Source organism: Equus quagga, chromosome 6 (genome assembly GCF_021613505.1).
Source record: "Equus quagga isolate Etosha38 chromosome 6, UCLA_HA_Equagga_1.0, whole genome shotgun sequence".
NCBI lineage: Eukaryota > Metazoa > Chordata > Mammalia > Perissodactyla > Equidae > Equus > Equus quagga.
In genome coordinates, this window is record NC_060272.1 from 132,252,579 (window position 1) to 132,276,519 (window position 23,941).

Genomic DNA, 23,941 nt, shown 5'->3' on the forward strand with positions numbered 1-23,941 from the left:
ATTAAAACTTTAACCACACTAGTCGCGTTCCCAGTGCTCAGTAGCCACATGTGACTAGTGACCCCATGTTGGACAGCCCAGACACAGACCATTTCCACATCAAAAGTTCTGTCTGACAGTACAGTTTGAAACAGATTTGCTTGGAAGCCTTTGCTTGAGTTGATGGATGCAACCATTTCCTTCCTTCTTCCATGGCTCCCTTCATCATCCAAGTTGCAAGAGACAATTTGATTGGCCCGGCTGAAGTCCTTCACCTCCTGGGAGGCTATGCTTGGGTAGGAGAGGTTCTGCAGGAGGAGCTATGAGGGCAATCGGCTGAGTTCAGTGCCTGCGCGCACTGCAGAGAGCAGCAGAGGAGCACACTGTGCTGGTGGCAGACACTGTGGCCCAAAATGGACAGATACGCATCATGGCGGTCTTTATAATACTCTTTAAAAAGTAAGAGTTTATGTTACATCTGGTATATAACAATATATTTTTCAAAAGTTAAAAGAGGGGCTGGCCTGGTGGTGCAGCGGTTAAGTTCACATGTTCCGCTTCGGCAGCCCTGGGTTCACAGTTCGGATCCCAGGTGCAGACCTATGCACTTGTCAAACCACGCTGTGGCAGGTGTCCCACATAAAAAGTAGAGGAAGATGGGCATGGATGTTAGCTCAGGGCCAGTCTTCCTCAGCAAAAAGAGGAGGATTGGTGGCAGATGTTAGCTCAGGGCTACCATCTTCCTCAAAAAAAAAAAAGTTAAAAAAAAGATATAACAGTGCTTCAAATATTTGTTGTAAAAAATACTTGTAAACATATTAAATATAATTCTCTTCTTCATGAATCTGTTTCTCTTAACAGTGAATGGATAATAGTTATAAAAACCTTCAATAATAAGTATTAACCAAAGCTGTATCACAAAGGTTTTCATGTGCTGCCAGCTAGCTTTCTTTGCTCTAGAAAACAATTTTGATGTCCATCCTTTCTTCTCTTGCCCCAAGTCTTAAAAGTTTTTAAGCTTTTTCTAAGTGCTCAAATACCTCAGTGTGAGCTTGGTGTATTTCAGGAGGTTCTGCTGAGGGTTAGCCAGTTACGTATTCTCCTCAGTTATTCCTGTCTTGTTTTCTTTAAGAGTGTGTGTGTGTTTTCTCTCATTGCTTTACAACATGCTAAAAAACCTCAGGGAATAGAAAAGTATTACAACACTTCCAACAGTGGTCACAAATTGGGGGATAAATATTTTTATTGTTTTTGTATGATTGTGACACGATCTTTTATGGGACTGGTAAACATGCCATGTTTGTTCACATAGTGTGTTCCTCTTTGACCTTGATGTTTCATTGTAAAAGCAAGAGGAAATCAGTTTCGTAAGCATCTAGCCCAGATCTATCAAGAAAGCTCCTGCCTGAAGCCCTCTGACTGACAGTTCCAAGTAATCAGTTGCAACAGGCATTATAATCCAAAGCTAACATTTTACTGCAATGTTCCTACACATTTTGAGGAAAGAGTAACCTTACATGGGGCTTTCTGTTTATGAGAGGGGATTTAGAAGTAATTCAAAAGTGATATTTACTTTTAGAAGTCAGAGATCACTTCTAATTATATCAACAGATGCCCTTAATGCGGTAACTACATAACTTTTGACTTGAAGTATTTGTTATAAGCATCCTCCTTTGTTAGAATGGCTTCTTTCTTCATGAACTCACAAGAGAAGGGAAAAGATAAAGGCTAAAAAAGAAATCCAAAAAACAAAAACGAAAACACTTGGCATTTTCTACCTTGTAAATATCACTGAAACATATTTGATAATGCAAAACTGTAAGTCACGTTCAGTTATTTACATATTACATTAAAATTGTGAAATGTCAAATAAAGCTTGCTTTCAGCTATTTAAATACCTGTAAATATAACAAAAGGAAAGCAGCATCTGTATTTGGTTTATTTCAGGCTCTCAGGTTAGGCCTTTGGGAGGAGAAGGGCGCAGTCCCGGATTGCTGCCCAGACCTCGCCTGGCCTTCAAGCTCTGCATGCCCACGAGGCAGCAGGGAGCACAGAGGAGCGGGCGGAGATTGCCTCATAATTTGAAAATTTTCATTTTTTCTTCTCTGGCAAAAACATGCTTGTTGTGTTTAAGCCACTGCTGATGTGGAGGTTGCTACTTTAAAATAAGTTTGTTTAAGTGGTATAATCCCAGGAGAGTGTTATCTAGAGGAAAAAATTTCTTGATGCCTTCTCAAAATAATAGATTAGATGATGGAAAAATTTTGAACAAGAATGTGACATTACAAATATATTTTCATCCTGTCCAAATAATACATAAATGTGAAAACTTTTTGCTACATGATTAAAACAGTTTTATCACTTGCAGTGGTGACTGCTAATTGCCCACCCATTTTCATTTTCCCTTAGTAATAGAGTCCCAATTTTATTCCCCATGCTATGGCAAAATGCTCAGCAAGAAGACGACCTTCCCTGCCTCCCACAGCTACATGTGACCAAGCTCTAGCCAGTGAGGTGGAAGCAGAAGTTGTTGGCTAGAGCTTAATCAATGACTTTGAAAACTGAGCACCTTCTTGCCCTTCTTCTTTTCTTCCTTTCTGCTAACTGGTTTGGAAATGTGATGGCAAGGCTTCAGCAACCTTTTTGGACATAAGATAACCTGGAGGATAGAAGATTCCATCTGAGGATAGCAAAGGAGAAACAGAAGGAACTTGCATGGCCATTCGTGATCTTTATGTAGCCTTGAGAAAACTGGTTCCCAAATTTTGTGGTTGACTTCTAAGGTTTCAAGGAAGTGGTTAAATCAAAGTAATAAAATTGTAGGTCTTGTGAAAGAGGCTGGATTTAATAAAGTGGACAGTGAAAAGGTTAAGCATCTGGAAGCCCCGCATAGCAAAGTCCCTACTGCCAAAGAACTTGTTCCCTCTTCTCGTTTGTTAGCGCTCATCCTCGGTGATCATCATTTGTTTGAAGAAGAGAAGCCTTGAAACTCAACAGAAAATCATTAAAAGAACATGCAGAATGTGATATGAAACCATGGCTAAGTAAGTGTGGTCATAATATTAGCAGAAGTGTCAAATTTTTAAATTTAACAGCTTCATTGAAAGGAACCAGGGCTATGGGGAAGTAGTTGATTCAAGGTCTAGGGAGGGAATGTACGAGATGAGCTTGGAACATTTAGTGATACCAGGTAACAAGAAGTTTTCAAAGACTGTTCAGGTCGTGTCAGAAGGACTCTAGAGCCGATCTAAGTAAGTTCCCGCTGGCAAAGATGGGGTAGTTTGAGCATCAATAAAGAGAAAAACTGCAGTGGATTCTAATGCATCAAATATGTTAAAATCTGTAAGTTTATGGTGGTTCTCAAAGGTTAAAAACTTACGGTCACCACTGGAGAATGCTAGGGAACCATCTTGCTATTTTGAAAATTATTAAGGAAAAAAATCAACCATTTAAAAACTAAGTCACAAACTCATTTTTGTATTACTGATAGATCAGAAGCAAAAGAAACAAGGCAGACATCCATTTTGAGTGTTTTCATCCTGTTGTTTTGTCTGTGGCTACAGAGAAGGGTCCAGAGCCACCTGCCTCCAGAAGTTGAGTGCTAGGGAGAGAGTTAGATTTGGACGTGAACAAACCTCGGGTATTTGCAGTTCTGCTCACTCCCTTAGGAGCACACTGTCACCTTCGCTGACCTCCACCCTTCATCGAGGGCAGCAGTGACTCACCCCACCCCCCCGAACTTTTCATTTGACCAGTAAACAGTTTGAAAATTTATATAATTCTTTATTTGTTTATTTTCAGTACATTATATGTTTAATGCCACATAGAAGGAAAGGTAATTCGTACTTGATAGATTTGTTTTCTGCACAGAAACATATCCCCTAATGAATTTGTTGTGTTAAATAATTAGGTAATTGGTGTTTGAAATGCTAAATATTATTGCAAAAATCATGGTAGACTGTTACGTAGCAGTTTAAGAGGTTTTTCCCAGCTATTTTATTGATATTTGGGGAAACTTTTTGGAGCTTTTGGATAGGCTAAGAATGTATTATTGTTTTTCCCATTTAGAAGGATGGATTCCCAGTATTCCAATACTTGCTATTCAGCAGGTTGTAAAACACAAAATTTGTTCCAGGAATTGTGATAAGCACTGTATGTAGATTATCTCATGTTGTCTGCAGAACTGAATTTCAGCTCTGTATCTGCACCTTCAGGGGTCTTTGCCTCCTTCCCATCTTAGTCCACTGCCCCCATGGTTATACCCTAGACTTCATCCTCATCAATAATGGCCCCATTCCGAATCCAAATCTCCTGCATCTCACTGTGCAGCATCCAACCTGCCAGTACTTCTTGGGCCTCACTGAGTCATCAGATCCATGGACACTTTCCCTCTCAGCCCATCTCTCCTCTCCTCACCCAGCTTAGATTTTATGGTCCTTTGTGATAAGGACTTCCTTGCAAATGACCTCAACTCCCTTTGCACCAACCTTATAGGGGAAGTGGAAGGATTAAATGAGTTAATACACAGGAAGTGCTTAGGACATTTACATAGTATTACATTATTATACATAATAATATACATAATAATACATTATGTAGTATTATTACATAGTGTCTGCCCAATAAGTTTCACTGTTGCTAATTACTTAGCTCCCCATCTCTTCTTGTACTTGTCTGGCAAAGTTCCAGCTTATCTGCCTACTCTGGGCCTGCCCTCAAATGACTAGAGTTGCTGGAAAAACATAGATAGCCATGCTAACTCATCTCATGACCAGGTATCTCAAATGTGTAATTAACTTTGCCCAGCAGTTCTACCGTACTGCCTCAGTATGTTTGCTTCCATTCTTCAAAATGGGTGTTCAGATCGCTTTCCTCAATCCATTTACGTTTATAGACATTTTTGGTACAAATAATAGGAAATCCTATTTAGGTAGGTTGAACAGTAAGAAAATACCCTGCAATGTCATAAGAAGTCACAAAGTAAGGCAGTGTCAGGGTTGGTAAGTTCAGGAGCTTAGTGACATCTTTCTGCTATGTCATCTTTAAAGTTTCTTCTCTTGCTGGCTTCCATCATGCTCCCAAGGTGGCTGCCATTGCTCCAAGTGTCACATTAGACATGACAGCATCCTGGGAGAAGACCTCTTTATTCCTGGGTGTCTGTCTTTATTTCAGTGAGGAAAATCTTTCCTGGAAGGCTCCTGCAGACTTCTCGTCATTGGAAGAAGGCCAAAGTGAATGGTGGTGGGGTAGATGTCCAGAAGTGATTGGCTCCAGCTGAGCTCACCTTCCTCCTGCATTTCTGCTACCTTACTCACTCCACTGGGCACTTCTCAGGGTCTTGCTGACTCCCTCTCTGCTCCTTTCTGTCTTAACAGTCTCCCTAGGTGATGTCCTCCAGGCCCCTGGCTTTGAATGTCATCTCTGTGATAGTGATCATTAATAAACATTAGATTGCATATCCAGTCACATACTTGATTGCTCCACTTTTATACATAAAAGACATCTCATAGCTACATGGCCAGAGTGCACCTCTGCCACCTCCCGTCTTCCCAGTGTCAGGAGACAGTCCCTCATAGCTACATGGCCAGAGCGCATCTCTGCCACCCCTTGTCTTCCCAGTGTCCACCTTCTACTCCCACACTCTAGCCAGACATCTAGGTATTAGACTGATTTTCCTTTCTCCCTGCATAAAAGTTTTGGACCACACTTACCCTGTATCTGTCCCCCTATTCCTCCCCACTCTGCCCTAGTTCAGTCTAAGCCCCTATCATGTCGCACTTGGAGGACAGCAGGAGCCTCTTACTGGGCACCCTGTTTTGATCTTGCCCCTATATTCTGTTCTCTGGCAAGCTTACAGAGAGCTTTTTCTGTGAGTGTGTGAGGAAGATTAGCCCTGAGCTAATATCCACTGCCAGTCTTCCTCTTTTTGCTGAGGAAGACTTGCTGAGCTAACATCTGTGCCCATCTTCCTCTATTTTCTATGTGGGACGCCCGCCACAGCGTGGCCTGATAGGCAACGTGTAGGTCTCCCCCCAGGATCTGAATCCATGAACCCCAGGCTGCCGAAGTGGAGCACGCAAACTTAACTACTCTGCCATCAGGCTGGCCCCCAAGAGCTTTTAAAACACAAATTGAATTATGTCACTTTCCACTTAAAACCCTCCAGTGGTCTTTGCATCACAGGTAGAGTGAGATGTAAACCTCCACTGCGTCTGTGTGATCTGAACCCTGCCTGTCCAACCTTACTTCTGCTCCTTCACGTCCTTTTCCCCAGAGCTACAGTGGCCTCCTTTGTCTTCTTGGACGTGCTGAGCTCAGCTGCCCCCAGGGCCTTCGCATGGCTGATCTCTTCACTGGGTGTTGTTCTTCCTCATTTTTACGTGGCTGCCTTGTTAGCATTCAGACGTGGGCCTCACCTTCATCCAGCAGGCCCTCCCCCACCACACAGTCTACCCTAGCCATCTAGTGTTATCTCAGAACCTTTTCCCTACCTTAAGTTCTCTCCATAACGCTCATCACAACCTCACTTCTCTCTGTCCGTCTTCTTGTTTATTGCCCTTTTTCTTCCCTCTCTGCCTCTAAAGTGTAAGCTTGGCAAGATTAGGGATGGTCTTTCTGGTTCACCACTGTTTGTTCAGCACCTAGGACAGTGCCTGGCACAGGCATTCATGTGCCACGTAGCAACGTTTCGGTGAACGTGGGACTGCATGCGCAACGGTGGCCCCATAAGGTTAGTACCATATGTACTAATCTTAGTACATACCAACTAGGTGTGTAGTAGGCTATACCATCTAGGTTTGTTTAAGTACATTCTGATGATGGTCACAAACAACGAAATTGCCGAACAACACATCTCTCAGATAGTACCACAATCACTAATTGACACATGACTGTATTAGGTCACTCAACCAATAAATTAGTAATTGAACAAATGAATTTTACCTGCAAAAAGTAAAACAGATAGCTCCCATTCAGCTTCATCTATTTTTGAGAGAGAAAAATAAAATTACTAGTTATGTTATTGTATCATTTATAATGTTGGAAGTCATGGAATAGAAATTGAATCTAGCTACCCTAAATGAGAAGGAAATTTATTGTAAGGTTCCCAGAATCAATAGGTAGTTAGAGAACAAGGCTTAGAGCACAAACTGGAGTCCTGGAGCCAGAGAGTCCGCACTGTGGCAGGAGTCACAACACAAGAATCATCAGGTCTGCACATCACTGCCCTGCATTGCCTGTAAGCTCCGAAAGTCTCCTTGTTACAAGGTCACCCATTCAAGACTCCCAGTCCTGAGAAGTAACAGCCAATGGACCAGCTAACTTGGATGCCTGCCCAGCTGTGCCAGGGCAGAGAGAAGGAGGTCTGGCTCCCTCAGCCTCCGCTGGAGGGATTCTCTCGTGTCCCAGTCTGCACACAAGTTGGGGCTTCTCCCAAAGCAAGACCAGGATTTTGAATGGGATGGTTTTTAAGGGGGATATTGGGCAATCAAAACATGACAGACTTTGAAAGCGTTTAGGAACTTGTTTTGGAATTTCTCTCTGAACCTGTTGGAGCCCTACCACAAACAGTATGAACACCTCCCTCCCTCCTTCATACTCGTGGCTTATAATGACCATAGCTTGTCCTCAAACCCAAATCTTCCCTAGAGAATGACGATCCCACACAACTGTTTTCAGAGGATTCTCTTGGATGTTCAGTGGCTTCCTGTTACCCTCAGAGTAAACCCTAGGTCCTTCTGGGCCCAGGGGACCCACAGGATCTGTCCCTACTCCTCTTGGGCTGCACTTGCTGCCACTTGCACTACCCTACTCTGTGCTCCAGCCACTCTGGCCTCCTTGTGCTCCTCTGAGAGTCACACTCGGTCCCCACAAGAGCTGTGCACTGTGCGCACCTCACTTCCTCTGGTTCTGGCTCCAGTGTCACCTCCTCAGAGCCTGGCTGCCCTATCTAAACTGTGTGCACCCCACACCCCGACAAACTACTCTCCTGCTGTCTCATGGTATTATTTGTTGCTTATTGTGGGCTACCCTCAGGGAGTGTGAGCTCCAGGGGGCAGGGCCTTTGTTTGGATCACAGCGGTAGCCCCATGCCTAGAACTGGAAGCTGCAATAAGTACTTGAATGAATGGACAAATGTGTTGTCATCTTGGAAATTAGTTCCAAAAGAGGACTTCCAGAATGGTCCTGAATAACAAGTACACAGCATTTGAGGTGACTGTTCTGAAGCGGTGAATACTCATTTAGTTACATAAATTCTGTTGCTTTGTTAGAAAAGAATCGTCTCCCACCTTATGTTTTGTAGCAGTGGGTCAGCAGATCCCACTGTCTCTTGGGCTGAACGTTGGAGCCTGTTAGAAGTGCAGAACCTTAGGTCCCACCTCAGATCGCTGAACCAGAATCTCCTTGTTGGCAGAGCCAAGGCAAAAAGCCTTAGGAAACAGCTAGCATTTTCTGAGCATTCTCACATTAGAAAGGGAAGGGTCAGTGGCCAGGATGCTTCCTTTTCTTCATTGTAATGTGGCTTTGGGACTCAGTTTCCGCTTGTCACTCTGATAAACCCTCATGCAGTTTCCTAGGACACCACAGCCTGCCTTTTTCTCTCAGGTGAAGTGACTCAGGAATAGTTGTTTTTTTGTGGAAGCCAAATGTGCTCTAAATTTACTGCCCCTAGGAATGGTTGAGGTACGTGTTTTCTGGCAGGAGTCTGTGAGCGGTCATGGCAGTTCTCAGCTCACATTCGCGTTTCTCCTTGTCTTCCATGGTGCCTTGGGGTCCCTGCAGGAGTGACCCGTGAGTGTCCTGCTTGCTGACACCTGATCCCTTAGTGCTACCGCTGCAGCCCAGGAGAGCCGAGGCTTCGTGAAGCCTGGAGAGCTTCCTGGGAACATGGGCAGGAAGTGCTGTGGGACACTTTTATGTAGTGGCTGGCTCTTTGCCTCCTTGTCCTGTGGTCTTCAAAAGTGGAGTAGCACTTTTATTCCTGTTACAGTATCATATTAGCCATATATTGCAAGACATTTTGGAAATACAGCAAGAGAAAATGAAAAAAAATGAGCATTACATATCAGTTGACCCCACAGAGACAACTTAAGTTTCTGGGCACATTTGATATATTTATATGGATGCTTACATTGTGTACCTACTTATATTGACCACACACACCCGTTTTATTTTATAAAATAATCTCAAGCCGTGAATTCATTTCGTAAGTTACTCTTTAATTTCTTACCACGTGGTAGATAAGAATCAGGCGGATGTTGGTTTGAATCATGTTGCTGCAGCCTAACTCTGTGACTTGGGCAAGTTATTAAAACTCTCTGAGCCTCAAAGCGGGGCTCTGTGTTAGAAGTGATTGGGATGGACAGTGGCGTGAGTTGAATAGATAGATGCTTGTCGAGCGCCATGATCCTGAGTGCGTTAGGGCTGCTGTCAGTGGAACAATTTTAATTCCAGTGGGGACAACTCTGTTTTTAATTCCACTGTTTAATTTCATCAGTCCCCAAGACTATTTAGATGTGGCACTTCATTGATCCTGAACTCAGATCTCTACAGGCACTGAGCCCATTGTATGATCTAGAGAAGTAAGCCTAGCGTGAGAAAATCAACTGACAGAAATATGACACACTGTCTTCGTTTTCACCTCACTCTAGGTTAATACTGGAATTTAATATTCAGAATGAATAAAATGTGAATTGAGATAATTCTCTCTAGTACTCCCCTTTGCATTTGGAGCCTGAGCTGGGACGCCTGTCCTCCACAGCAGGTCTCAGCGGCATGTCTTCTCTCTCAGGTTGTGAGATGTGCCGCACTGAGCCTTGGCGCCCCTGATGAGCAGCAGTGTTAAGTTTTGTTTAATTTCATAATAGAGGATAGCTGAGCATAAACAGAAGTACTTCCAACTGGAACAGAATGTCGGCATAAGAAGATTTTCTATTTAGGGTAACTATTCCTGAGATGTTTATAGAAATCTGAGGTTCCATGTCAGTCGTGTTTAGTTTTTTGTATCATACTCTGCTACAGTTCGGTAACTTCCATTTGTCCAACCCTTTGCTCCCACTATCAGTTATTAACTGAGAAAGGCAAACTGAACAGGTCGTATCATTTCTGTAAAGTTCTAAGTCACAAATTGTCTATGCCTGGGGCAGTTCCTTCAGTTCTACAAATGTAAAAATGTAGTTCAGACCATCAGTCTTTGATTCTGCACACTGATTGCAGCATAGGGACGTGGGCCAGAGAATTTCTTACCAAACAGGTTTCGTGAAGATAAAATTTCAGTAGAAATGAGTGAATTAAATCACATATTTGTGTAACCATTTAAGAATTCCACTTCAACAAATAGTGTTGGAAAAACTAGATTTCCACATGCAAAAAATGAAGTTGGACTCTTACTTTATACTATGTAGAAAAATTACCTTGGAATGGATCAAAGACCTTACTGTAAGAGTTGAAACTACAAAAGTCTTAGAAGAAAATAGTGGAAAAACTTCCTGACGTTGGATTTGGCAGTTATTTCTTGCATATGATGCCAAAAGCACAGGCAACAAAAGAAAACATAGGTAAATTGGATTTCATCAAAATTGAAAACTTTTGTGCATCAAAGGACACTATCAAACAGAGTGAAAAGGCAACCCATGGAATGGGAGAAAATATTTTGCAAATCATATATCTGATAAGGGATTAATATCCAGAATATATAAAGACATTCAACAACAACAAAAAACCCAATTAAAAAATGGGCAAAGGACTTAAGTAGATTTTTCTCCAAAGAAGATATAGCCAATATGTTGCCAATAAGCACATGAAAAGATTCCCAGTATCACTAGTTGTTAGGGAAATGCAAATCAAAAACTGCAATGAGATACTACTTCATACTCATTAGGATGGCTAACATCTAAAAAAACCAAAAACAAACAGAATATTCCAAGTGTCAGTGAGGATGGAGAGAAGTAGGAGCCCTTGTGCCCTGTTGGTAGGAATGTAAAACAGTGCAGCTGCTGTGGATGACAGTGTGGCTGTTCCTCAGAAGAATTAAACATAAATTTACTATATGATCCAGCAATACCCCTTCTGGGTGTCTACCCAAAAGAATTGAAAGTTGGCTCTCAAAGAGATATTTGTAGACACATATTCATAACAGCATTATTCCTAATAGCCAAAAAGGTGGAAGCAATCCAAGTCTCCACCAATGGATGAAGGAATAAACAAAACATATGTTCATACAATGGAGTATTGTTCAGCCTTAGAAAGGAATGGAATTCTGACATATGCTACAACAGGGATGAACCTTCAAGAGATTACGCTAAGTGAAATAAGCCAGTCACAAAGGGACAAATACTGTATGATTTCGCTTATATGAGGTTCCTAGAGTAGAAGGCTTGTGCTGTCAACCAAAAAGGCCAAGTCTTGGAAGCAGTGTTAGTTGGTGAGCCAAGGTGAGGCCTTTACCTGGGATCCTATGATGTGTTGTTTACAACAGAACAGAAAGCTCTCTTTGACACCATGCGTCTCACCCACACGTCACGTCCTCCCGCAGACTGCTCTTATGCGTCCAGTTCATCAGGCAGAGCTGTGAGCTGTATGCCGTCCAGCTCAAGGGACTGGATCTGTTTCCTGGTGGTAGTTTCATGACTGTTCCTTTGTTAAATGTTTACAAAATCTTTATTCCTGGAGAATGATACTATAAATGAGATGATGTAATGAATGGACTTAAGCTTTACGGGCTTGCAAAATATTGAGTTTCAGTCGAATAAAAAGTGTGTCATTAACAATGACCGTTGAGGGTCACATTTGTTAGTTTTGACCAATCTACATCAAACTTTTCACAGAACACAAAAAAGAATCATTTCCTAATGTTGTGAATACTATATCCATAAGTTCTTCAGTCTCATGAAAATTCTCATCAGCTCCATGAGTAAATATAGCTATCTGAGTTGTGTTATTTATATCTCTCTCCTAATCAGCTGCCGTTGGAAACACCATAAATGACTTGTCTTTTCCATGCAGCTTGCCCTGTGACTTCTCAAACCTGTCTTTATTACACTGAGCAATATCATTATTTACAGTTAGAGTTAAATTGGTCAGTGCTCCATTTTTTCAGATATTTTCTGCCATATTGAGTAAAACACTTAAAACTCACCATCTCTAACTGCTTAGGCAGTGTAAAAAATTAATATATAACTGCATTTTACAGAAGCAACTCATTTGTGTTCAAAAACAGTCCCTATTGAAAATGTCAGTTGTTTTCCAATTCATTGAGGTTTGTTTTTGTTTCCTTTTTTGGTCATCCAAATTTCTAAATACAGGTAGGTTCTGCTTCCTAATATGGTTGCTTAATAAGAGCATAGTAAGGTGCGTTCTTCCAGTGCAGGCATGGCTTTGTTTGTTAAACATGGCGGAATATGCTTAATTACTGAAGGGAAATATGCTTTCTTGAAACTTGTGGTCTTTGTTTTTCTTTGTCCCACTTTTGACTGAGATGTGAATAAGAAAAGATTTTGCTTTCCTTTTCGAGTTGTTTAAAGGAAGCAGCACTTCCCAGTCTGAAGTACGGGAGTGATAGAGTGGTGGCAGCTGTGGCAGCCTGGCGTGCGCTGCAGCCAGAAGGTGCAGCTGCAGGTGACTTCCAGGCAGAAATCAGTCTGTGTATGAAATCACCCACCCACCACCATTTTTAAATGTTGGTAACTAACACAGAAAAAAACACTTTCACCTTGGTGGGCTGAACGAAACCCAGTTTGCTTGAGCTCCTCTGAAACTGGGCAACCAGCCGCTCCTCTGCCCCCTGGCCACCAGTGCCCTGGGCAGCCCCACAGCCACTTGAAGGATACGATTTAGATGAATCCTAATGTTGTAGCTGTTGTCCTGTTCTTATGGGTGGAAATTGAGGCTACCAATAAGGATGTTACCTGTTTCTGTCCAGCTTTCTGTTTCACGAGATCCTGGCCTCATCCCTAGAAGATCCTGGAGTGAGTAGACAGACGGGTCCCATGGAGCAGTGCACAGGGGACAGTTAGTACTTGCAGGAAAAAATAAACACCACCAGGACAAAGCCTGTTTTCATGAGTTTTTAATCTGTTTTATTTTTATTAAATTAAAATTAGTGTACAATTCATTTACCATACATGATTATTTAAAAGCACATGAGTTGAATTTCTCAGAATTCGATAAGTCTTATCTGAACTGAAAGAAAAATGCCAAGGTTGATGGACCGGTCATTCCTCAGGTGGATGGGCTAAGGGACAGCTTTACTTGCCCATCGCTGGCCATCTTGTGGTTCCTGATGTGGTAATGATTGTGGACTCGATTCAGAAAACACACCAGCTGTGACGCTAGTGATAGTCAAGTGTCAGAATCACTTAATAATGATAGAAGATTCTCAAGTGCTTTTGGGGTGTTATCAATTTTATAAACTAATTAAGAAATTAGATTCTGTTTTGAAGTAGTTTTCTAGTTAATAATTTTGACATATAAACTTATGGCCCTGGTTTATTTTTATAAATGGAGAAATGAGACATTGAAATGTTAAAACTAAAGGGTATGAAATCATTGCCTGCTCTTTCTCTCCCATCCACTGCAGGGGGCACTCAGCGGCTGCCACGCGCCATTGGAATGTCCCTGGCCAAAGAGCTCATCTTCTCTGCGCGTGTGCTCGATGGCCAAGAAGCCAAAGCAGTGGGCTTGGTCAGCCACGTCCTAGAGCAGAACCAGGAGGGGGATGCTGCCTACAGAAAAGCTTTGGACCTGGCAAGAGAGTTTTTACCTCAGGTATGTCTGATTACGTTTCCTTTTTTCCTCCTTTTAGATCACTTTAGAGCAAATCGACAGAAACAACAATCATCTCTAGTACCTCTGATGTCCTTGGCTTGCTTCCCAAGTAGAGAAGTCCGTGGTAGCAGTGAAACTAGAAATAGTGTGCTTGTTTACATTAAGAGCCTTCAGAATTGAAGTTAGGATTTAAAGATAATCCGAGGCCCATGCTTCAGCCGTGCTTTGGTGATTGTCACATGCACATTGGTCACATGGGGCAGAACTTCTAGCAACCTCACTTGTTCATCAGCTGACCCTTCCGACCTGAGCCATGCACGTGGAAAGAAACAGCGATGGATGGGCTGTCACACTGGCTCACCCCGAGGTGAAACACATCGAGGCACAAATATGTAAGGAGACCGCAGTCAAGTATGCCTGGCCATAGCTTGCTTTAGATGACCTGCTCGAACAGTGGCAATTGTTTGTCTCATTGTCTCTCTTCATGGTGACATAGGCATTGTTTTACCTGCTTTGTGTATAGTGTACTTCCTCACAATTACCCTTGCAAATCTGGAACTCACTGCACATTTACTCAGCGAAGGCAGTCCTTATGAGTAATATTCGTAGCAGTGCACCAAGGGTCCTGTTTTCAGAGTTTCCTCGCTCTCTCATTCTTCCAGGTTTATTGTTCAAATATTCCTTCTTTCTGAAATCACAGATTAAAGGATTTTGCAGTGTAAACAATTAATTGTTTGTCTTTATTTCTAACGGAGTTTTGAACTGCACGACCCCCAACCCTTTCTGGAGTCAAATAATTTCCTCTCCCATTCTGTCATTTAACTCAAACAGGATCCATCACCTGTTTTGGGGCTATGGATGCTTCTGGGAACCTCCTGAACTCTCTCTCCAGAAAAATGCATACACTCCCACATTTGTTCAGAGTTTTGCATCCAGTCTCAGAAGGTGTCCTTGGAGTTCTTTGTTGTCAGTCAAAGGCCCAGGTCTGCTGTGATGCGCCTGTCCCGAGATCTGTCAGACGGGGCCTCACGATTGAGTTGGTTTCTGAAACCACTCTGCCTGTTGTTGATACCAGTCCTTCTCGACTAACGGGTGAGCTGTAAGCTCTTTCAGGGCAGGGCCCTAGATAATTTATTCCCCATATAAGATAAGAGAGCCTTACCCTCTGAATTGATGGAGAGGGAGCAAATAGAAAAGATTTTTACTGCTTAAAGCAGTAAAAAGTAAAGCTTTCTAGATATTTATTTTTACTATTTCTATTTATTTTTTCTGTAAGAAGTAAAAGGGGGGAAAAGCTCTCACTGTAACTTTAGTATTAGTATTTCTCCCAAATAACAGAAATGTCCATCTAAAGAGAGAGGAGAGGTACACGTATCAGGAGAAGTGACAGTTTAACTAAGTAGCGGTTTAATGACTTCCTTTGGCTTAAACTTTATGACCAATGCTTGTCTCAGTTGAAATACAGGGCGTTTTTAAGAAAGGTTATGGCATACTTCCAGCCCTGGCACTCCCGGCGTCGCTTGGTCTTTGGACGTGACAGTTCAGCTCCCTGCTCCAGAGCTCCACCCAGTTGGCTCATTAGCCCCTTGGCGTCTCTGTGGTTCAGAGTCCATATCTCATTCCTGGGAACTAAGTGCTTTCTCCCATGACTGTCTGTGGTTAATGCCATCACTGCCCACAACTCGCCCTGCCTCAGAGCCTCTCCCTCCGCACCTCCACTCCCACAGCCAGCTGCACTCCAGCACGTGGTAAACCGAGCCGGCCTTCCGTCAGGAGGACATGCCTCTGAGAACATTAATTGCTAAAATTAATTTTTCCCCAGGTCAGGGGAGATGTTGAATGACTTCAGAATATGTGTAACTGTAAAACTATATGCAAAGCTACAAAACGACATTTGAGGTGGAAAAATTTTTGTTTTTGTAGTCTCTGTCACTGAATGATTAGTCTTCCAAATAATTAGAAAGCATCTATAAAATTAGTATTTCTAGATGATTTCTGTATTCTATGTTAACTTCCATTTTTCTTTCTGAGAAAAAAGATTTGTATAGAAGAAGAGGCATTATTTTATATTTTCAAAGAGAAGATAATTAAATAAGCATATGTAATACCATTTTCATTTTCCTGTTTCCCACAGTTTATGAAACCTTGCTACCCAGAGTGTGGCCTGTGGACTAGCTGCGTGGGCATCCCCTGGGAACATGGGAGACCTGCAGAGGCCCAGGCCCTCCCCAGACCCCTGAATCCATATCTACATGTTCACAAGGGGCATATCGGAGTCTGATAAGCACCTTGTCTGGGTCAGCTGGTGATAAAAGTGGATGGAAAAGATTCTCGTTGAGAGGAACACTCTGTTTAAAAACAAATGAATTGATCATTAAAAAAATGGTGCTAATGTGTGTACTACACGTGCAGATCACACGTGGAGGATCTAAGCTGCTTGTCTAAGCCTCGGAAAGCTGGCCTCCGGAAAAGGTGTTTAAGCATGTGACTTAGAGAATTTAGGTAGGTTAAAGCCGATAATTGAGATGCCTAGATAGAAAACAATGGCATCTTTCAGGCCGTCATGCATTTTATCCATTCGCTTATTAGAGTCCTTTGATGTGCCTGTTATTTAGAGTCTCCTTTGCATTTTAATTCAGAAAACACTTAAAAATATGCCATTGAAGTCTAATTCATCACCCATAAACAATTTTTAGGAATGTAAAATATGACCAGATAACTAAATTGCATCTGGAGGATTGTGGTTTTCTAAGACAAGAGCATTGTTTTCCTTCTCACAAAGGACTCCCAGTTCTTTCCTCTGTGACCCTCACACATTCTGAAGGACTAATTTGCACTTTACACTTTGGTGTGATCTGGGGGCACTGCCTGGAGGACTCATGTTTACTATTGCTGCCTGCGGAGGAAAGATGCAGAGCCACTGTCTGAAACAGAGGCGCTCTGAAGCCCAGTGAAGCGACAGCGTCAGCCTCATCTCTAGCCCAGGTTTCTCTTGTGCTGCTGATGGGTGTGCTATTGTGCCAGAAACTTGATCTCCTCTGCTTTTCCCTCCTGAGCTTCTAGGGAGATTGCTGAAGAAGGATAACTCTCCCACTGGGCGCTCAGCACCTGCTAAGCTTTAAAGATTTGGGACCTGCCGTGCCGCAGCGTGCTGTGGGATCTCTGTAACCCGCCGATGCAGTGGAGTCGTTAGTCCTTGCAAAGCTCTTCAAGGAAATTTCACATCAACTCTCTTACAGCCATTGTTGCTTCAATGCCGTGGATCTAGCCATGGGAAGTTCTGAACTTACTGAGATATACAGTGTAATTTGCATAAATAATTAAAACCTGTTTCTTTAAATCTTAGGGACCTGTTGCAATGAGAGTGGCAAAATTAGCAATTAATCAAGGGATGGAGGTGAGTGCCTTAATCCTTGAGTTTGTTGTTGGAGCAGGTAGTGGAGATTTAATTTAAATGAGCAATGTTTAGATTTTACATTATTTTTTAATGTTCTAAAGTATACCTGTTTCAATGCTGCTGTTCCTGAAAGCTGTTGAGGCTCTTTTTAGCTACGTCACTGATTGCACTGTGCTTATAGCTGTTGTTGGTTCAGCATCCTAACCACAGAATTTTGTAATTTGACTGATGCCTTGCAGCTTATGACATGCCTGCTATTTTTCCCATTGCGTTAATAGATTTATTGGCTAGTAGTTCCTAGAAAACCAAAAGAACAGGGCATTCTGTGTATTCTCAGCACCAGTCAGTATTATATTATAAAAAAACATTCTGCGGAGAGCATCCTGGCTCAAAGCTGAGCCTAGCTCCCCCCACCTTTAACTCTCAATGGCCTTTCTGCAGGGAGACACACAAACAGGCAGGTCTGTAGAGTGGCCTGGGGTCACCCTGGGAGGTGGCTCCCAAGGAGTGGAGGCCCCAGAGCAGAGGAGAAGTAGGCAGGGCGAGGGGGCAGTGCAGGCACCCATTGGCATTGGGCTGCTAATTACAGCAGTTATATTTTGGTTAAATTATGGGAATTTTAAAGAAAGATACTTCTTCCTTGCAGACCCAGAGGCCTCTATATCTTCCTGGGCTTCATAGCAGTAAAAAGATTGAATTTGTTAGCAGTAAATGCAGTTTTAAAAATTTACCAAGTATTTGATTGTTTTTTAAAAATTGTATCATAAGAGTAACAGTACTGATAGCAAACCCCTTATATGACCCTTGGTGTGTGCCAGGCTGTACGTATATATCTTAGATGCTTTATGAAGGCTTCACCTACATCAGCTCATTCACTCCTCACAGTACCCCATTTGGTAGGCACTACAGACGGCTCCTTGTTCAGATGGACCTCTCTGAGGCACAGAGAGGTTAGGTAGCTTAGCCACGCTTCCAGATGGCGGAGTCTGAATTTGCCCAAGCGACCTGGTTCCACAGTGTCTTGTGCTGGTCACACTTCTGATTTGCTGGATTTTATCAAACAGTTCTGTTCTTTTGGAATAGGGTTATTAAATTTGAATTTATATTGAGTATACCATATTTTAAAAAGTAACTGGCTGAAAATGCATTGTGTGTTTATCCTCAGGTCGATTTAGTGACGGGGTTAGCCATAGAAGAAGCTTGTTATGCTCAGGTATGTAACACAGTCACAGGTTCAGTGAGGATGCCCCGTGCAAATTATGTTTACCTTCTGTGTAAGTCAAATGAATTCTGTATCACTGAGCAAGATTGCACTCATGCCTATTCCAAAATCATACAAAGGGGTTGAAATTAGTTGTTTTTGCTATTTGACTCTTAGCAGCTCTTGTGACTGCTTATGTTCCACATACTAATGACTGTCGTCTACATAATTTAGAAGACTCTTAGAATGATTAAGTTAGTGCATTTGTGCTGTACCTCTCTCTGACTCATGTAGTATTTTGTGGGTGAGGACTTAAACCCTCATTCCAGTGTAGAGAGGTGGGAGGAGGGCCATGATGAGCATATGCCTGCCGGGGAACTTCGGTGTTTGAGGCAGATTGGCTTTTCCTGACCTTCTGAGCCTTCCCTCTTCACTAACTCCATTATACAGTTTTCTTTTTGGTGCCCAGATTAGTAGCGCTTTCCATAGAGGAACCAACCTTCCTTTTGATTTTTTTTCCTTGAAACATGTCATTTTGTTTTAGGGCATCTAAAGTAGCAACAGAATTGTGTTCTGCCCTTCTTGAGAGTTGGAAGCTGCGTCAGCTCCCGTTTATGCATGGCAGCTCCCATTTACGCGTGGCAGTGTCGTGACTTAGGAGTGATTACTCTGTGTTACTTAGATTACTCACAGTAACACTGTGTTACTCAGTGATTACTCTGTGTTAGAGTGTTACTCTGTGCCTGGTCTGTGTACATAAATCACCACCTGTCACTGATGAGCACATGCCATGAAGTAGATTACCCACCCCTTACCAATGCACAGCCTCAGAGCCCAAAGGAACATTTTAACAGTATATTTGGCCATAATCACACCTTATCGAATATAAAATAACAGAATTCATGCAGAGTATTCTGTCAGACCACAATGGAAATAAACTAAAAGTCAATAACAGAAAGATAGTTGGGAAACCCCACTTATTGATAGTGGGATTCAATCTTTTTAATGAAGGTTAACACACTTCTAAATAACGTGTTGAAGAAGAAGTCTTGAGAGGAATTTAAATATATTTTTAACTAAATCAAAATGAAAATACAACTTATCAAAATTTGTGAGTGTATCAAAAGCAATGCTTAGAAATTTATAGCATTGAATGCATATATTAGAAAAGAAGAAAGATCTAAAATCAATGTTTCCACCTTAGAAAGTAGACAAAGAGCAAATTAAATCCAAAGTAAGCAGAAAAAAGAAATAATAAACTTTAGAGCAGAAATCAATGAAATTGAAAATAGAAAAATATCAACAAAACCAGACTTTGGTTCTTTGTAAAAGATCTTTAAAATTGACAAACTTCAGGCCAGGCTAACTAAGGAAAAAAGACAAAAGATAACCAATATCAGAAATGCAAGAAGGGCCATCACTACTGATCCCACGGACATTGAAAGGATAATAAAGGAATACTGTGAACAACTCTATGCCCAGAGATTTGATAACGTAGATGAAACGGACCAATTCCTTTAAAGACGCAATATACCAAACTCACACAAAGAGAAACAGATAATCTGAATAGTCCTATGTTTGTTAAAGAAGTTAAATCAGTAATTAATAAACTTCCAAAATAGGAAGCACCAGGCCCAGATGGTTTCACTAGTGAATTTACCAAACATTTAAGAAGAAATTATACCAATTCTCTACAATCTTTTCCAGAAGATAGAAGCAGAAGGAATGCTTCCATAACTCATTCTATGAGGCCTGACGCCAAATTACCCTAATACCAAAACCAGAGACCTTATGAGAAAGGACAACTATGGCTCATCATCTCTCATGAACATAGATGTAAAAGTCCTCAACAAAATATTAGCAAATCAAATCCAACAATGCATAAAAAGAATTACATGCCACCACCAAATGGTTTTTTTTCCCCCAGATAATGCAATGCTGGTTCAACACTCAAAAATCAGTTAATGTAATCCATCACAGCAGGCTAAATGAGAAAAACTATATGATCAAATCAGTAGATGCAGAAAAAGCATTTGACAAAATCCAACATACATTCATGATAAAAACTCTCAATAAACTATAATTAGATGGAATGTCCTCAACTTGATTAGAACTTCTACAGAAAACCTACAGCTAACATTATACTTAATGATCAGGAACAAGGCAAGGATGTTCCCTCTTATCACTGTTTTTCAATATCTACTAGAAGTCCTAGCTAATGGAATAAGACAAGAAAAAGAAATAAAAAGATACACAGATTGGAAAGAAAGAAATAAAACTATATGTTCATAAATGATATGATTGTTAATGTAGAAAATCTCAATCAGCAACAAAAAAACACTATGACTAGTAAGCAATTAGAGCAAGATTATATATACAAAGTTAATATACAAAAGTCAATTGCTTCCCTATATACCAGCAATGAAGAATTGGAATTTGAAATTAAAAGCCCAGCATCATTTACATTAGCATAAAAAATTAAAATACTTAAGTATATACTAATGAAATGTATGTAAGATCTGTAGGAGGAAAACTCCAAAATTCTGGTGGAAGAAATCAAGATCTAAATAAATGGGGAGATATTCCATGTTCATGGATAGCAAGACTCAGTATTATTAAGATGTCAGTTCTTCTCAACTTGATCTGTAGATTCAATGCAATCCCAAAGAAAATCTCAGCCAGTTACTTTGTTTGTGTTGGCAAACTAATTCTAAAGTTTATATGGAAAGTCCAAAGACCCAGATTAGCCAACACAATATTAAAGAAGAGCAAAGTTGGAGGACTGACACTACCCAACTTCAAGACTTGCTGTAGAGTGACAGTAATCAAGACAGTGTGGTAATGGCTAAAGAATAGACACATAGATCAACTGAACAGAATAGGGAGCCCAGAAGTAGAGTGATACAAATGTAGTCAGCTGATCTTTGACAAAGGAGCAGAGGCAATTTAATGGAGAAAAGATAGTCTTGAAAACAAATAGTACTGAAGTGTCTGGACACTGAACTACCAAAAAAATAGAATCTAGACCCTGACCTCACACTCCTCACAAAAATTAACTCAAAATGGCTCATAGACCTAAAGTTAAAATGAAAAAGTATAGAACTTCTTGAAGATAACACAGAAAATCTAGGTGACCTTGGGTTTGGCAATGACCTTTTAGATATAACACCAAAAGAATAATCCATGAAAGAAAAAATTGATGTTTGACTTTATCAAAATTAACAACTTCTACTCTGCAAAAGACACTGTAAAGAGAATGAAAAGACAAGCCACAGACTGAGAAAAAAATCTTTACAAAACACCTGTCTGATAAAGAACTTGTATCCAAAAGATACAAGGAACTTTTAAAACTCAACAATAAGGAAATAACTCATTAAAAACTGGGTAAAAGATTTGAACAGACACCTCTCCAAAGTAGATGTACAGATGGCAAAAAGTGTAGGAAATAATACTCTACATCATATGTCATTAAGAAATGCAAATAAAAACGAGCCACAATTTTGCCATTTCTTTCAAAGCTAAGCATAGTCTGACGACATGATCCAGCAGTCTTGCTATTATGTATTTACTTAAATGAGTTGAAAACTTACGTTCACACAAAAACCTGCACATGGATGTTTACAGAGCTTTGTTCGTAATTGCCAAACTTGGAAGATTAGCCCTGAGCTAACTGCTGCCAATCCTCCTATTTTTACTGAGGAAGCCTGGCCCTGAGCTAACATCCATGCCCACCTTCCTCTACTTTATACGTGGGACGCCTGCCACAGCATGCCTTGCCAAGCGGTGCCATGTCTGCACCCAGGATCGGAACCGGTGAACCCCAGGCCGCCAAAGCGGAACATGCTCACTTAACTGCTGCACCCCCTGGCTGGCCCCTCAATTTTTTTGTAAAGCTTAAATTGTCTAAACAATAAAGTCTCTTAATTTTTCTAAAGGATATTTGAAATGGTGCAAAAAATCTATTTGTAGTTGGAATGATAAATTTGGTCACAGAATTGTTCAAATGACTAGCAGATTTCAAAATTTTAGATTGTCTTCTAATTAGTTTTCTTAGATAAAACTTGCTAAACTTTTACGGTTGTTTTTACTTTATGGTATAGATAACATAGCATTTTGTTTCTCTTAGACTATCCCAACGAAAGACAGACTTGAAGGTCTTCTTGCTTTTAAAGAGAAAAGGCCTCCTCGCTATAAAGGAGAATAGAAGAAAAAGAAATCTTTAAAATGCCAGTGTAGTAAATGTACTTCTGGAAGTATCTTTCAGATCCACATATGCCTCAGCACCTGGAACCCCAGCAACCACAGCGAAGCGCTGCCTGCATCGTGACTGGGGCGTCAGCAGCGGACCATGTGTGTTCTTTGTTCAAATGTGTATCATGTCATGTCCATCCAGGCGTGTAAGCCAGTAGTGTCTATATACTGTCCGAAACTCAGACTCAAAATTACGGATACATTTTTAAATATTTCCTGCATAAGAGGCTTTCTGTTCCTAATTTTTTAATGTGAATAATTTATAATATATTGCACACTCCAGGAAATAACATTGTATGTCTACTGTGCTGCAATACAAAAATAAAATTATTTCTATATACCAAAAATGTGAAGTTATACCAAATAAAGTTTCCAAGGGATTATACACACACACACGTACATCTTAAACTGAAAAAGGAATTGGTGGATATTCTGAGTGAAAATGACCAAATATAAATAAAATCAGTGAAAAGCAAACTCGGACGTTTTTCTCCCACCGTGTTCTTTTTGAGCGACTTAAGTCATTGCACGCTGGGTTCTGGGAGAAGCCCCCTTTCCGCGCTGGTTCTCTCCGTCAGGCGACTCCGCACAGTTAGTCCTGGAACGTGGTGTGTAACCCAGTCAGAGCCTGGGGCCAAAGGCCTGGTGAGGCCAGCCAGACGCCTGGAACTGTTGTCCCTCTAAGACCTCCTGGTCCCCTGGCCTCACCCAGAAAGAAAATGGTGCAGCCAAGGTTGGCCGTTGCAGCGGCTTGGGGTCACGGATTGAGGGAAATGGAGCTGGCTCTCACTTCCTTGCCCCAGCTGTCTGTCCCTGATTTCAGTAAAGGAAGCAGATGATCACAACTCCCCTCATCTCCTCTTCTCACGGAAACCTCAGGCCTTTCTGCCCCTGGCTGGGCGAAGCAACCTGGGATGGAGGCTCCGGGGCACGTCTGAGTTTACTCAGCCTGGCCTGGGCGGGGGCACAGATAGGAATTGTGTGGGGAAGGGGGAACGGTAGAATTCAGTGTGCAAAAGGGAGAACATTGCAGATCTCTAAACTAGCTTGAGGTAGCTTTATTTTGTATTCGTTATATCAAACCAGACCGCCTTCCAAGGCTGCATCCAGGACTGGGTCTGGCAGCGCTGGAGGAGCCCTGCTTTCCTGGGACGTGTGCCTCGTTATTTGCCAGCCCTGAAAGCACCCCACTGTCCCCCAAATGAACGCCACAGCTGTGCCTCCTTGCGGGAAGTCAGTCTGTTCCATGCGTTCCCGCACACAGACCACGTGGTGCCTGCCCTGCCTTTGGAAAGCGTGTAGACATTGAAGTTTTAAAATAGCTGGAACTTTTATTTATTTATTTTTAT

The 23,941-nt window shown here is 41.6% G+C and overlaps 1 protein-coding gene across 4 annotated transcripts in view; it reads left to right on the plus strand.

Annotated features, from left to right (window-relative positions):
- LOC124241060 (methylglutaconyl-CoA hydratase, mitochondrial) overlaps window positions 1-23,075 on the plus strand; it is a 150,756-nt gene extending 127,681 nt beyond the window's left edge. For 3 of the 4 annotated variants that reach the window (XM_046664592.1, XM_046664595.1, XM_046664591.1), the window contains 4 exons: window positions 13,556-13,743; window positions 17,090-17,140; window positions 18,306-18,353; window positions 22,468-23,075. In XM_046664592.1, the coding sequence (XP_046520548.1) occupies window positions 13,556-13,743; window positions 17,090-17,140; window positions 18,306-18,353; window positions 22,468-22,545 (365 nt within the window). In that variant the 3' untranslated portion in view covers window positions 22,546-23,075. The remainder of the gene's footprint in view (window positions 1-13,555; window positions 13,744-17,089; window positions 17,141-18,305; window positions 18,354-22,467) is intronic. The other variant, XM_046664593.1, reaches the window with a different exon arrangement.
- The last annotated feature ends 866 nt before the right edge of the window (window positions 23,076-23,941 follow it).